This window comes from Ostrinia furnacalis, unplaced genomic scaffold (assembly GCF_004193835.3).
Source record: "Ostrinia furnacalis isolate ACB-3 unplaced genomic scaffold, ASM419383v2 OfSCF4659, whole genome shotgun sequence".
Taxonomy (NCBI): domain Eukaryota; kingdom Metazoa; phylum Arthropoda; class Insecta; order Lepidoptera; family Crambidae; genus Ostrinia; species Ostrinia furnacalis.
In genome coordinates this window covers 522,115-537,878 of record NW_021134898.1, presented here as the reverse complement: position 1 = coordinate 537,878, position 15,764 = coordinate 522,115, and the positions used below count along the sequence as shown (strand labels likewise).

At 43.7% G+C, this 15,764-nt stretch overlaps 2 protein-coding genes across 3 annotated transcripts; one reads left to right on the top strand and one right to left on the bottom strand.

The window, feature by feature from the left end:
- Positions 1–15: 15 nt before the first annotated feature.
- Positions 16–2,774, top strand: LOC114359806 (uncharacterized). Its single transcript, XM_028314311.1, has one exon. It carries the CDS (start codon positions 107–109, stop codon positions 2,087–2,089), a length of 1,983 nt encoding a protein of 660 aa, XP_028170112.1. The 5' UTR covers positions 16–106; the 3' UTR covers positions 2,090–2,774.
- Positions 2,439–12,243, bottom strand: eIF2D (eukaryotic translation initiation factor 2D). Of its 2 annotated transcripts, XM_028314312.1 has the most exons (12): positions 12,074–12,243; positions 11,736–11,994; positions 10,796–10,956; positions 10,317–10,461; positions 10,046–10,208; positions 9,360–9,489; positions 9,155–9,251; positions 8,507–8,709; positions 7,481–7,619; positions 6,598–6,750; positions 3,629–3,772; positions 2,439–3,067 (listed from the first exon to the last, which is right to left on the bottom strand). In XM_028314312.1, exons 1-12 carry the CDS (start codon positions 12,127–12,129, stop codon positions 2,975–2,977), a joined length of 1,743 nt encoding a protein of 580 aa, XP_028170113.1. In that variant the 5' UTR covers positions 12,130–12,243; the 3' UTR covers positions 2,439–2,974. The 2 variants fall into 2 exon arrangements, with proteins under 2 accessions (XP_028170113.1, XP_028170114.1); XM_028314313.1 differs by lacking the exon at positions 3,629–3,772.
- Positions 12,244–15,764: the final 3,521 nt, after the last annotated feature.

The following is a 15,764-nucleotide window of genomic DNA, read 5'->3' as shown; positions in this document are numbered from 1 at the left end:
CAAGCGTCACTACAGCCGTAACGGTCGATCTGTTTCAAAATTTCGGTGGCTTTGTTTCGGTTACAAAATGTAATATTCCTTGTTTTTATATTAAAATTTAACAAAGATGACGGAAAAATTGAAGGATTATCAAGTTTTAGACGTTTTCTGCGGAGGTACGTTCTATAAAGTGAGACACAAGGTCACCAACAACATATTTGCGTGGAAGGCGTACAATTGCTCCGCGTACTCGGACGCTCAAATACAAAACGTCGTCAACGAAGTGAAAACAATAAGCAAAGTGACTTCCGAGAACCTGCTGCGATACTATGATACTATACTTCACGGACCGTCCAAGACATTGTACTTTGTTCTCGAGTACAACTCGTGGCGAAGTGTGCAGGAGCTGTTGGACGTCTGCAAGGCCACGGACAAGTTCTTCGCCGAGGGCTTCCTCTGGCACCTGCTCCTAGAGCTGGCGCGAGTGTGCAAGCTCATCGAGGACCTACACTTTGTTGTGCTTCAGAAATGTGTAACACCAGACGCGATATTCGTCGACGAAGGAGGTCAGCTGCGCGTGAACTGCTACGACTTGGCGACCATCACCAGACCGGACTTCATGCGGCAAATCGGAGACATTATGCACATACTTTGCTATAGAGCGAGCGCAACCGACACCAAAATTAAAGAGTACCACTACAGCGACGATCTTAGCGATGTTGTCGGTTTTCTCACAGATGACAAAAACGTTAATCTCCGTCCCGATGTCGTTCTTTATCATCCCACTGTGCTGGCCAATCTCGAAACGCATCGTAGACCTAAGCACCTGGCGAACATCCTTGTGGCAGCGGATTATTCACATTGTGCATCAGAAGCAAACAAATGTGACTCCCAGAAAGCAGTGGAACTGTGTAAAGTGGTTGAGCCTGCTCCTAGAAGAATAATCAAACCGGTGGACAGTCCCATTTACATCAATCTCAGCCCAAAAGTGTCACACAACTTACAAATCGAGGAAGCTAAATCTGCCCGAGGATCTTTGTCTCCAACACTGGCTGCATTGGCTCTTGAGCTGCCAGGCTTCGTACCTAGATGCAGAAGACCATACAGTGAGGCCATGGAAAGGTCGGCGTGCCCTCAGAAAGTGTCAGAGGAGACTCTGAGCCAGCAATGGATGACTCGTCTCATAGCACTGAGACAAAGGGAGGAGTCACTCAACAAAAGGGAGAGAGATCTCATCGCAAAAGAGATAGTGAACAGTCCTGCTGCAAAAATAGTGCCCCTGAACCTGAATGACACCCAAGATAAGCCGTGCGAGGGCGAGAGTGACGGTATAACTCTGCCTCCCGTCATCACGCAGGCCGGCGAGCGGCCCGAGTGGGTGTCGCGGCGGCGGCAGCGGCGCTCGGGCTCCGTGCGCGCGCGCCCGCGCCGCAAGAGCTACGCCTACGAGGACCTCGACAGCTCCCTGTCGGCCGACGCCGGCGACGGCAGCATCATCGTCACGTCCACCAGGTTCACTAAAGACAATATGCCCCGGCGCAACATCTTCCCTGAGGTCGGAACCAAGAAAGTGCACTTCACTTCATCTAATCCATTCATCGAGAGCGACGAGAGCGTCACTCTCACCTTTTATGAGCTGGAAAACGTGGACAGGGATGGGTATCAATTGCCAAGAAACGAGACGAAACCCACTAAAGACATCAGCAAGTTCAAGTACTTGGACATGGAGAAGATGGCCTCCGAGAAGAGATCGGCCGTAAACTGGAGTCACTCCTCTCCTTCCAAACAGGCCAGGACCTCGAAGAACATATTTTCAGACATAACAAACACGAGCGATGCGAACATCAGGAAGACTCCTTCAAAATCTAGCCTCATATCCAAGATTTCCAATGAATCAAGATTCTCATTGTCTTCGGTGAGGAGCCAGTGGAGCGTGGAGTCCAGCGTGAGCCGGGCGAGCGGCGGCAGCGTGGCGGAGCGCACGCGGGCCAGCGCGCGGCCGGGCGAGGTGCAGACGCCGCCCGCGCCGCCGGAGCTGAAGAAGGCCAAAAGGAAGTCCCTGCTACCGTTCAAAACGCCCTTCAAGTTCAAATCTTCAGCTAAAGTGTGAGATATTGTTGTACACATTGTTTTTGATTAGTTTATGAACCCACACCTTGTCCAGGAAGCGAGTTTCATACGTGAAATCGATTGTATTTCAGAAACAAGTGCATAGTTTTGTATTGAAATATTTTATGCCTATATTTTTGTGATCTCTTTCAAAATTGTTTAGTGTAAAAATGCAGAATGGTAGAAATGTGTGAAACTTGTGTGGTAAACTAATATGTAATAGTAGTGGTGAGCGAATTAGATTATAATTACTTACTACGTACATTGGTTGTGGCTTTTCTTATATTAGATATAATCTAAATTTATATTTACATAGCTGTAGTATCTTCCATTTATTTGTTGTTCGAAATGAACAGTAGAATTGGAACCAGATTTCTATTTTTATATTGATTTTGTGTTATTTTTGTATTGTACATAAACAAATGAAATACGGACATCAACCCACCCTAACTCTAGCATAGTGAAATTTTAAATATTGTATGTATAAATTGAATGCAACAAGAAATCATAAAATGCACTTTATAAATCATGCTTTTATTGTATTGTAAAGATACAAAAATATAAACTTAGATTTAGTAATTAGAAAATAAGAATGAAATGAATTTTAGTCTTAAAGTCTTCCATGCATCATTATAACAATATTAATTAATTGTATTAACAAATACTTTGGATATGGTAGTTAGTATGTGATTGTAAGAAATTAGAGAACAATGGTTGCCATACTAGAGTTAATGTGTTTTACACAAATCTAGGCAAGTTAACATGCAGAGATCTTACGAATAGGTAATAGTTCTTAAATAATAAATAAAGATGCTTTGCAAGTTTGTGTTTATTTTAATCACTTTCACTGGCTTAGCTCAACATTTTATTATTTCATTAACTTTTATCACTTTTTTTTCTTGAGTGCCTTGTCTGCTCCTTCCACGAATTTCTTGGGCAGTCCATATTTTTCTATCAGCAATTTGGCGACAAAATAAGTCTGGAAATGAGAAAAAGAAGTTATTAGTAAATAATACCATAATTAAAAAAATATTATCTCCTTGATATAAGAAGATTAATAGTTACTAGCTTTGCGCCCGCGTGGAATTTTGTCACAGAAAAACTTTATCGCGCGCGTCCCTGTTTCAAAAATCTGGATAACAACTACCCTATGTCCTTTCCCGGGACTTATACTACCTATCTATTATGGCAAATTTCATCAAAATCGGATACCCCTGGATACGCCCATGCTTGTGACTTTATAACGTCCTTTACTAGAAGTAGGTCTGTGGAGGATGTTTACGGGACTATAGTCTGGTCTGTGAGCACGTAGAATTTTGTCCAATGACCCCAAGCTACCCATCCTTATCGCTTATCGCGCGTAATTATGTTGCTGTCGCCGCGACAGTGTCGCGCTCGCACACTCACTGCGGATGCCAGTCGCACAGTCGCGACGGCAATATAATTACGCGCGAGCGATAAGGATGGGTAGCTAGGGGTCATTGGACAAAATTCTACGTGCTCACGGACCGGGCTTTAGTCAATATTTGATCAGTGTCACCTGGTCGCCCTGCAGCATGAGCTGGTCGTGCTTGGCGCCGGGCGAGCGCGTGACGCCGCAGGACGCCGCCACGCCCTGCTGGCACACGTGCGCCAGCGCCGGCAAGCTGAACCCGAACGCCTCCAGGTTCGACACCAGCGTCACCTGGTGGAGGAAACATGGTGCGGTGAATTCGTTATCATAATCACGATAGAACAGGTTTGGGAATTGAAGTCATCTACTGTACTGCTGCTCAGACTTTGTCATTCTGCAAGTGGTTGTTGTGACGTTTTGATACGATTTGGTAAAGCCTGGTCCATGAGCACGTAGAATTTTGTCCAATGACCCCAAGCTACCCATCCTTAGGGGGCGTCCATAAATTACGTGAGACTTTTAGGGGGGGAGGGGGTCAACGAAAACCTCACTAAATCTCACGTGGGGGAGAGGGGGGGTCTCGGAAAATATCACGTAATTTTTCCCACAAGAAATAGAGTAAAATTGCCAGAAAACTGGGTTATTGAAGTAAAAAAAATGATTTTTTTATGATGATAATGACAATTTATTCTAAACCGTCTAATCAAATTAAACTAAAAATGCCTCCATCTGCATTTTTGAACACTAAAGATGCAGAATAAATGTGCCACGCGCAGTGTAGGGTTCTGTAGTTGTCTGTCGTTACCACAATATATTAATCAGAAGCAAGCAATTACTTTATCTAAAGTCACTTTTCATATTATTTTCTTCTAAGAAATTTTTACTGGTTAAGAAATTGTATAATACATGAGTCAAATAACTATTACTCTCTTAAACTAAGTAATGTATCTTAACCGTTATAGTTTTCCTTGAAAAAAATTCATCCCCACTTTACATGCAGGGGAGCTACACTAGAATTATTATTTTTTTCAAAATTTTATTTTACCGTTTTGTCGGCGTTTTTTAACGATTAGTTTACATTTACATTTTTTAAGTACTAGTTTACTTTTTATTAATATTTAACCATTAGTAGCAAAATTTAACAATTAGTTATTTTAACTATGAATCAAAAAACTGGTCCTAGATTGAAGCAATGAGGGCTATCGTTTTTATACTTAACAGTTGGCACCCCTGGCGATTGACAGGACCTTACTCTACAGTGGCGCCATCTTGATGAGAGCAAATGCGATAGGCCTCCTACCACTTTTGTGCTCACCAGTTGGTCCCACTGTCTTTGCTACTAGCAAGTGACAGGACCTTACTCTACAGTGGCGCTAACTAGTGAGCGCTAAAACGATAGCCCTCATTGCTTGTCTTACTAAACGACGGTTAGCAAGCTACGGAACCCTGCACTGCGCGTGGCACGACACTGGGTTACTGATTTTTTCATATAAATCTAATAGACTCGAAGCATAGACGTTGCAAAATAGGCATTTTATTAAATATCACGTGAGATTAGGGGGGTGGGGGAGGGGGTCAGGCAAAATCTCACCAAATCTCACCAAGGGGGGCGGGGGGGTTGAAAAATGGCCAAAATTGTCTCACGTAATTTATGGACGCCCCCTTATCGCTCGCGCGTAATTTTATTGCTGTCGCGACTGTGCGACGGGCGCCCGCAGTGAGTGTGCGAGTGCGACAGCATCATAACTACGCGCGAGCGATAAGGATGGGTAGCTTGGGGTTATTCGACAAAATTCTACGTGCTCACGGACCAGGCTTTAGCTGGGGCATGTGATAGTCAATCAGATAAACTCTGTATCAACACTCAACATGAGACATGGGCGAACTTGGATGATGATTGGAAAATGGTTTTTAATTACATAGATTCTTCTCTTTTAGTGATATGGCGAGTTATTGAGGGATGTGTGATCAAGATCCTCGACCATTGGCTGGTCATATCTCAGATTTGTAGCTTGACTTGATCACCATTAAATCGGCCAACCGACGCATACGCCTGCTCAGTAACAAGCCCTTCACCTTCTTGTTCTTCAACCTTCACTGGTTGGGTTTCATTGGAGGCCAAGCTATACATCAGCGGTTCCCAAACTTATGTAGTCTACTGCCCACTTTGACAATAAATTATTTTTAGCGCCCCCCCATTTTTGTAGCTCGTCGAGCTCAGTCGGTGTCTAAGAGTCCTCCTAGTAGATGACGCCTCCCAAGCCTAGAGGCACAACGTCCCAATTTTTTTTCTGGGTCTCTTACCGCCCCCCTTTAAGCCTGCAGCGCCCACAAGGGGGCGTTATCGCCCACTTTGGGAAAGACTGCTATAGATCCTGGCTATTGAGGAGTTGCAGTGGTGGGAAAGTGTTAGGATAGGTCCCGTTTACCTTCTTGTTCCCGCTGCGCGTGGCCACCTGCATGGTGACACCTTCTTGTTCTTCAACCTTCGCTGGTTGGGTTTCATTGGAGGCCAAGCTATACAGGGTGGAAACGATAAGTGATCTCACTAGATTATTTCTAAACTACACAAGATATTCAAAAACTGATTACTGATCCTAAAAGTGCTTCACGAGCTCTATTTAACGGTACCAATAATAAAATAATAAAATAAACTGGATCTATCCGAAAATTCAATGTTTCCACCTTCCATACATTTAGTACTGCCACAGTCATGGCAGTCATGTCTTGATAATATTATAGCAAGTAAAACCTAAAACCAATGTTTTCCATAATAATTTTAAATTAGAATGCAATTTACGAGTTCATTTTAAGTGTTTATTATTTAAAATAAAATAAAAATAACACTTTTAATATTGTGTGGCTGGCATAGTGGCATACATTTAGTATGGAGGCTGAAAACATTGAATTTTCGGATAGATCCAGTTAATTCTGTAACCTATTGCTGATATCGTTTGAAAGAGCTCGTGAAGCACTTTCAGGATCAGTAATCAGTTTTTCGATATCTTTTATAGTTTAGAATTAATCGCGTGCGATCACTTATCGTTTCCACCCTGTAGATCCTGGTTATTCAGGAGTTGCAGTGGTGGGAAAGTGTTGGGATAGGTCCCGTTTACCTTCTTGTTCCCGCTACGCGTGGCCACGTGCATGGTGACGGGCTCGAGGCGGCTCTTGCTGAGCTGCTGCGAGCCGTCCGAGAAGCGCATCTCGGTCCCCGGCGTGAACTTGCCCTGCACTCCTGTCATCACCTCGTCCCACTTCATCTGCGCCTGGAAGCATTGTCATTAGGTCATTTATTTCACTCTCGTCTGTAGGAACACGATTCTCTAATATACTATAGTTCAATATAGAGATGCGACTCTTAACGCTAAAAATTAAATAACTATACTATAGTCCAGTCTGCGAGCACGTAGAATTTTGTCCAATGACCCCAAGCTACCCATCCTTATTGCTCGCGCGTAATTATGTTGCTGTCGCGCTCGCACACTCACTGCGGGCACCCGTTGCACAGTCGCGACAGCAATTTAATTACGCGCGAGCGATAAGGATGGGTAGCTTGGGGTCATTGGACAAAATTCTACGTGCTCACAGACCGGGCTTTAGAAGCAAATGGAGGATTTAGCCTAGCGTCTGGGTGTATAGGCAGTAGATCGATTACTTCTTGTAGAGACAATTTTTATAGGAGTCGTGGAAACTACTAAAAATACCAACGGAATTGAAAATTTCCCCCCTTTTGAAGTCGGTTAAAAACATCGGTGAAACCTTTGGTATGCTAAAGCCTGGTCCGTGAGCACGTAGAATCCCGTCCAATGACCCCAAGCTGCCCATCCTTGTCGCTCGCACGTAATTATGTTGCTGTCGCGCTCGCACACTCACTGCGGGCGCGCGTCGCACAGTCGCGACAGCAATATAATTACGCGCGAGCGATAAGGATGGGTAGCTTGGGGTCATTAGACGGGATTCTGCGTGCTCACGGACCAGGCTTTAGAGATAAGTTACCTGTTCGGGCTTGCCGAGTATCTTGGCGAGCGTGGCGTCGAGCACGACAGTGTTCTTCTGTTGTCCCGTGAGGTTGCGCGCGCGCACGTATTCAGTGACGGCAGTGCGCACGTCCGCAGCGCTTAGCGGTGTACCCTTTCTGGATATAAACAAGGGATTAAATAATTTTATATGTTAATTTTCTTGTAGCATGATGACTGGAAACTCAAAGAATCACGGGATCTATTAGGAATAAGAATTTAACGGAATAAGTTACTTTGAGATGACTTTTTTTTTTCAGATTATTGTGCGTCAGTCAGACGACAGAAAGTCAAGTCCAAGAACGCTGAAATGACGCACGCGCAGGGAGAAATCTTGTCCATCGTGGATTTCCTAAACGAGGAGCGCAGATCGAGCCGGTATAATGCAGGTACGGCCGTTTATTGCTCTGGTTCAAAACGTACAAGGGTTTGATTCCGGTGCAACATAACCTAACTCCTACCTAACCTAACGTACCGCAGCGTGGGACGTCCACCTACAAGGTGGACCGACGACATCGTAAAGGTAGCAGGGAAGCGCTGGACGCAGGCCGCTACCAATCGATCAACATGGAAAGCATTGGGGGAGGCCTATGTTCAGCAGTGGACGTCCTATGGCTGAAATGATGATGATGATGATAACTTAACTGGGTCTTTTTTTTTATATTTTAGGTGGTAAAAATGCATTGAGTTGCATACCCGCCGCTGTGGTAAGGCGACGGGTTATGTGGGGCTCTCCCCTCCAGAAGGGAGGGGCCTACCCACTAAAAATCCACCAATCTCCGTCTTATTGAGCAGAGGCAGGAGCCGGTGTAGCCGAGCCTTATCCCGACCTATCCAACCAATGCTCATGTAGTCCGCTTAAGTGTGCAGACTCCGTCTTTACCACATCCTTCTTTTAACAGTGGCGGCTTGCTGATCCGCCACCGACCACTCGGAGATAAATTTACACGCTATGTACATTAACTTACTACTAATTGTATACAAACCTAACTGGGTGTACCCTCACCTGTGCTGCGGCACCAGCGGCGTGACGTGTGCAGTGACGCAGAACACCTCCCTAATGGCCGGCGGCGTGTATTCCGCGGGCTCGGCTCGTGGGCGGGGCCCGCGCGGGGGGGCGGCGTGCGCGCGCAGGGCGGGGTGTGCGAGCGAGACGGCGACGAGCGCGTCCACGCCCTTGTCGATCTCACGCACCTCCACCAGGCCTTCCTTGAACAGGCAGGACAGGGGTTAAGGGCTGATGGAGTGGAATTTCCTCCCTCATTACTCGTAAAATTGCTCGCACACTCAATGCGGGCGCCCGTCGCACAGTCGCGACAGCAACATAATTACGCGCGAGCGATAGGGATGGGTAGCTTGGGGTCATTGGACGGGATTCTACGTGCTCACGGACCAGGCTTTAACTATTTCTATAGCACAGTCTACTTGTTCTTTTATTTTGGCAACGACTTGGTTTTGAGAACCATAATTTCACCAATGACACGTATATAGTCACTTCTTGAGTGAGTGATTGATCTAAACTTATATTCAAAACCATTTCAAAATTCAGTTTTAATTTTTGTTCTGTACTGCCTTTATCAGCTGATGTTTAAGCAAAATCTGGGATAAAACCTAGTTTCTGAAAATAATGAAAGCAATAAATAAAAGACATTACCTGTTGCATAGCTTCCAGGAATTTTCCCATTTTCTTGTAGCTAGATTTTTTCACATCTAATGTTCTGTCTGGCGGACACAAAGGCATCAAATGGTTTCTGGAATATAAAATAACAGTTATCAGTTAGAAGAATGTCTAAGTTAGGTAAAGAAAATAGCAGTAAACTCCAACCGCATATCAAGGAGTAAGGCTAAATAGGTCTTACTTGTAGAGCAGGTTGGTCTTGAGCGGCAGCTCGAGCTGCTTGCCGTCCAGCTTGAGCAGCGACAGCAAACTCCAGCGTAGTAGACCGTCCATGTCGCTGGGGATCCCATCTTCTTCTATTTGGGAACTCTCTAGAAAATCAATTCAGGTTTAATTATCACTTACAGCTTCTAATAAAGCTCTTAACCCTTAGAGCCCACATCAATTTATTTATTTATTTCAACTGTATGCTGTGAAGATATGGTAATATGGTTGAAAACCAATGACTTTTTTTTGAGCCTGGACAAAGGTTAAAGTCTGACAATCGTCGTTTCAGCCAAATGACGTCCACTGCTGGACAAAGACCTCCCCCAAGGTTTTCCACAATGAACGGTCCTGCGCTGCCCGCATCCAGGCTCTTCCCGCGACCTTTACCAGATCGTCGGTCCACCTTGTAGGAGGCCTGCCCACGCTACGTCTTCCAGCCCGTGGTCACCACTCGAGAACTTTCCTGCCCCAACGGCCATCGTCTCTACGAGCTATGTGCCCCGCCCACTGCCACTTGATTTTAGCAATAGGGATGATGACTGGGTAATGAAATCGAAATTCTATTTAGTCCGTCAGACAGACTGACAATAGATCTGATGATATCAAAAGAACTCTTTTGGATAAATGGCAATGAAAAATAGTTAGCATTATTTGATATACCTGTAAGGGCTGTGTCGTCAAGGTCGTCTTCAGGCTCGTCGACAGGCGCTATGTCGTTCGCAGGCGTGTCTTCTATGATACGCGGCGCGTGAGCCGCAGGCGCCGGCGCCGGTGGCTGCTTCACCAGACTCGGCCATTCCTCTTTCACTGGCTCTACGCTAAGCTGAAACATTTGCGATACTTTTAGACTGATGCTGGACTTTCGTTTAGAGTGTAATATTTGGAGTTTAAACTTTAAATTCCACTGTGGTAAAAGTATTAGTAATTTTACCTGGCTTAAATCTGTAGCAAGGTGTTCTGTGACATCACTAGACGGATAGGAGGCAGGGCCCAATTTGGGCCTTTCAATTTTACTAAACTTTGTGTCTTTACATAGAAGATCTCCGAACACTTGAATGGCATCTAGGCACACTCCTCTGAAAAATTACAAGTAAAAGTGTTAATCATTTATTGAAAATGAGTAATCAAGAATTTGTTAGCACTAACTAGTGGATCAGAATGGAGTAGGGTGGAGGGGGCCTTTGCCAAATGGCAAACCGACCTACAACTAGTGTCAAAGTAACCCTTTTTCAGGGTACACAGGTCTCAAATGTAGCTTGCCCTATTACCACTTTAGGACATTATATCAGCTGGTGCCTAAAGTCTATTACTATCTAGGAAGCATCGGTAGGGATGGGACGTGTAAAAGTGCTTTTTTAGAGCCTAGTTACATAAATAAATGAGTTTTATGACTAAGCTTGTGTAACTTACGCAGCCATATACTGTGTGTCCTGTACAGAGATGGTGGCGCGTCCGACGAGGCCGGCGGCGGCGTTGTCCTGCGAGCACGCCGCCAGCAGCTGCCCGCGCCGGAACCGCGGCAGCGCGCCACGCACCACGCCCGGCAGGTACAGCGGGGCTCCGCCTGCCACCTGCGGCAACAGTGAAACAGGTAATATTCATTTACTTTGTACTTTCCTGCCATCTGGCAGGAATAGTGCTGTGACACAGGTGATATTTGTTTACTTTTTTAACAGACACGCTACTTTTAACATCAACGATCGGTGATTAAACGACTATCGATGCAGCAGCTGAAGTGGCAATGGGCAGGGCACATAGTACGCAGAACTGACGGCCGATGGGGCAGTGTGGATCTGAAGTGGAGGCCACGTACCGGAAAACGCAGCGTGGGACGTCCACCCACAAGGTGGATCGATGATCTGATAAAGGTAGCGGGAAGGCGCTGGATGCAGGCCGCTACCAACCGTGCAATGTGGAAGTCATTGGGGGAGGCCTATGTTCAGCGGTGGACGTCCTGTGGCTGAAATGATGATGATGATGCAGCATCTACTGCTGCATTCAGCTTCTAAAAAGCCTAAATTGCAGATCGCTGCTGCTAGAACTAGCATGTGTGCTGTGGCTCTTACATTTTTGTAAGCCTTATTTTATTTAATTACATTATTATATTACCCAGTTACATTTGCTAGAAGGTTCTGTAGAAGGATTATTATTTATCACAATAAAGTTAATTTCAGATACATTTAAACAGCTGTTGTAACACCAAACTTACCAATGATGAATGAATTTTGTAAAGAAGATAGCTCACTATGGATGACATTGTAGTTTACATTGCATTTACTTATTTACACTTAACTTTAGTGTGAGAATCGACCAAATTAATGGGAGAATTTGGGCAAATTTTCATATTTACCTTAGGCAGCACTGGAGAATGAACAATAAGTGTTGGCAGAAATTCTGGAATCTTCCAAAGTGTACAGACGGTCGGCACTAGCGCTTCGCTGGTCTCGATCATCATCGGGAAGCCGTCCACTACGTACACGCCGACTGTGTCCCCCGAGTGGAGTACCAACTTCATACAGCTGCTGTTCGACTTCACCGGGACCAACTCTTTGACTCTCCCTTCCGGGACCCCAGGGAACTCATCTTGAATACGCTGAACCAAATGTTTCCTAAAAAAATTAAGTAAATATTAAGAAAATCAGATAAAATTACGACAGTACAGTGGCAAAACACAAAAATGCGTCATACTTCTCAGAATTCTTCAAGGTGTTGTTTGATTTTAATTTGTACGGTTTGACGAACATAATGAAAGCTATTTTAACTTTATGTGAGCTAGAAATAATGTTAGAATTTAATGTAAATCGTAGTTTTCCATGCTTTACGCGGTGTCCGAAATTGACATAACAAGTGACGTTTAATGTCAGTGTCAGTCAGAATCAGAAGTACTGTGTATCAGTTCAGAAACCTTGCTGTAGATACAAATCATTAATTTAGTTTATTAGTCATCGAGATGGCTTGGTGGAAATATTTTTAGGGGTAGCCTAGGTCGGAGGTCAAGCTACGTCCCATAGCAGTTTGATTTATCTTGATACCTTGTATGTGCGCCTCTGCACTTTTTCATTATTTTTTAACGCCTGTGAATAATTGATAGGCAAAGTTACATCGGCGGAGATAAGCAAATAACAGCAAGGAGAGGAAATCTTTACGTAATTAAATATTTTTAAATTGTTACAAGCAAGTGGCTCAGTCATTAGGGTTGCCAGGCGTCCGGATAAAGCCGGACATAGTTAGGCTTTTTGATTGCGTGTCCGGCCAAAATAAACAGTGTCCGGGTTGTCCGGCTTCTTACATTTCGAAAACGAGCGAGCGCAGGTGAGGATCAGGACGTTGGGCAACCGATTGATGATAGTTCTCACTCGCGAGCTCATTAATTTCACCGCCTCCAACCCCCGGCACAGGTCCAGCTTTTGTGTTTTTGGACCTGGCAACCCACTCATAAGACATAAAGTGATAAAATCGAGTCACACAAAAAGTCGGGAAGTACATTCCTACCTTCTTCCTACTTATTTTTTATATTAACAGTTTATCGAATCCGATAAACTTTTGCTGTTTCAGTTACATCATCTGTATCAGTTTTAAATAAAACGAATCGAAGTCAAAGTAATATTCTACCTAGTATGTAATAAAACATATAAAATGTTTTTATTTTGTCTGGTCTCAGTACCAAAATTCTATATTAACTTCTAGTATCTGGATATAACTATTCCGTAAAAAATGCAGAACAGCAAAGCTAACAGAGTACAGATGTGAACTTCCCTGAAAGCATAACTTGCATCAGGAACATATGTACCTCCGCCGCTCAGCTGTAGGTTCGCGTGATTCTATTCAATTTGCGTTCGCTGTAAGTAGAACAAAAGGTATAACATGTATTACCTACCTACTGAAATATTGATTAATCAATCATGTTTTTAGTGGTTTAATCGCGAGTAACTAGGAAGTACCTACCTAGGCTACTTAGGTAAGTAGGTACTTATTAATCTGTTGTTTTTACTCAAAGTTAATTCTGAGACGGTGGTGCTGGGCATAGCTGGGCATTAACTCGTTAATCCGTTAATCGTTAATTAACGAAGTTAACATTTCTATTAACGGATTAACTTTTAAGTTAACTTTTAAAAATGTTAACGGACTCGTTAACTTCCGTTAAATTATCCTAAGTCCGTTAATCGTTAATCCAGTACCTACTATTTACAGTACGTTCAGGCTTCCAGAACTTCCAGAACCCAAAACAATAGTTTTTGTAACCAGATCACCAACGCAACGAAATAAAAAAATCCATTTTTTTATTTATTTACAACTGAATTAAAGACCAGTTTTCCTCAACCGATTGAGCTGAAAGGTATACTTATGTAAGTACGATGACAATGCAATGTTATGGTACCATTGAGCTGGTCTGATGATGGAGTCAGGAGGTGGCCATAAAAACTCCTAAATGAAACGGCGGAATCCCATCGAATTTGGGTTCGTTGGATTTGTCTTTTTGAGCACTTTTGTACTAGATGATGTTCAGGGTCCTGAGTCAAGAGGTGGCCATAGGAATTCCTAAACGAAACGGTGGAAACTTATCGAGTTTGGGTTTGTTGGATTTGTCTTTTCGAGCACTTTGGTGCTAAATTGTATTGTAATTGTACCAAGGCTCTGAGATTGAGATACAACTAAAGTGTAATATGTAATATTTAAAATTTAAAAGCTTTTATTCTGAAATGTAGTTGTACTAAATCGAAAAAAATAACTGTACTTATGCAAGGTTCAAATAATTTCGAAAGTTGTAGCGCAAACGTAAAAGACGAATAAATTCCATGCGCGATACAAGCTTTCGTAATTATTTGAACCTTGCATACAATATTTTTTTTCGTTTTATTATCACGTGTTAACGGATTAACGATTAATGTTAACTTCCGTTAAATCTTCCGAAATGTAACGTTTTAACGTTTAACGAAGTTAATTTTTTTAGTAACGGTTTAACGATTAACGAAGTTAACTATTTGATTAACGGTGCCCAGCTATGGTGCTGGGCTTTAGCACTTTAGCTTCTCTATCCACAATGACCAAATACTTATTTATGTCCATGAACTTTTCGCCTTTAAGGTAGCGTTTGCTCGTACCTACCTTACCTACTTATGCTATGATAGAATCGGAGACTTTAACTATTGGTGCTGCAAGAGGAATGGATGGGTGATGTGAAGTTTAAGTTAAGTACCCAGTAAATAAACAAACATTAACGTAATTAAATGAATGATCTAAACTGTTGTTAATGAAATCAAACATGCACATAAATAATAACGCTATGTAATTAATAGCTTTATTGATATAACGTTTTACTTTAAAATAACGAGTTGAAGTAAACAGAATCCCACGCCACCCGCGCCTGCGCACCCGGACATGATGATTTACAATGATAACTATGATGGCGGAATGACAGCCTCAGCATAACTGCTGCTTCACGGCGGCCCGGGGCAGGGTGGCGCGCGCGCAGCGATAACCAACTTGGACACCGCGAGTTAACAAGAGCTCAATACGAAATTCAAGGTATTTTGGTGTGTTTCTTTGTTACAAAAATTTAAGGTACGGTAAGGAAGACTTCAGAAATTTGAATTCGAATAAACCTAACATTCTCAGGACGTAAAATGCGCACGCATAGAGAGGATATAATTGCACCTGCAGTGTGGGTTGACTGAATTATGAATATCTTAAAAATATCGCTTTTCCTAAGGTGGGAATCGAACCCACGACCTTTGATTACTCTTCCATTTGGGTGGACAGAAAAATTACAGAACTCTTAAGTGATGCAGCTGTATATCATTTCCTAACGCTCCGCTCCCGCACAACACCATGTCCGGCCTCTAATCGGACTGGAGGCATCTGGCACGTGCGGGACGCCCACGCGAGGGACCCGCGGCGTAGTAAGCAGTTTTTATTGTCGCTCGCAGCCCACACACCCCACAACGTGAGGTCCGGCGAGAAAACCTCGGCATACCAGAGGAAACCTAGAAAATTTTCCGTGGAAATCATAGCTAAGTAGTGCGGAATTCAATGAATTAACATTCTAGCATAAGTACAATATTTTGCCATACTTTTTGTGGCTTGAGGGGCAGAGTATCCTGAGACTAATGTAAGTTGAAGTAGAGAAAAAATCCTTTAACCACAACGACTATGTCTAAAAACAGACTTGAAATGGATACGTGAAACCTCAATTTTTGCGCCACTGTAAACATCTTTCAGCGACTACCCTCAGGAAAGCGGTCGTTCGTTCACAAAGAGACGTGTGTAAACTGCGCTTTGCGGGAAGCGTGTCAAGAGGAGCAGCCGCGGGATACGGCACGAACTAGGACGGGTAGTGCTGGCTGTGGCCCACATCTGGAGAACTAGTGTCTGAAGTAGG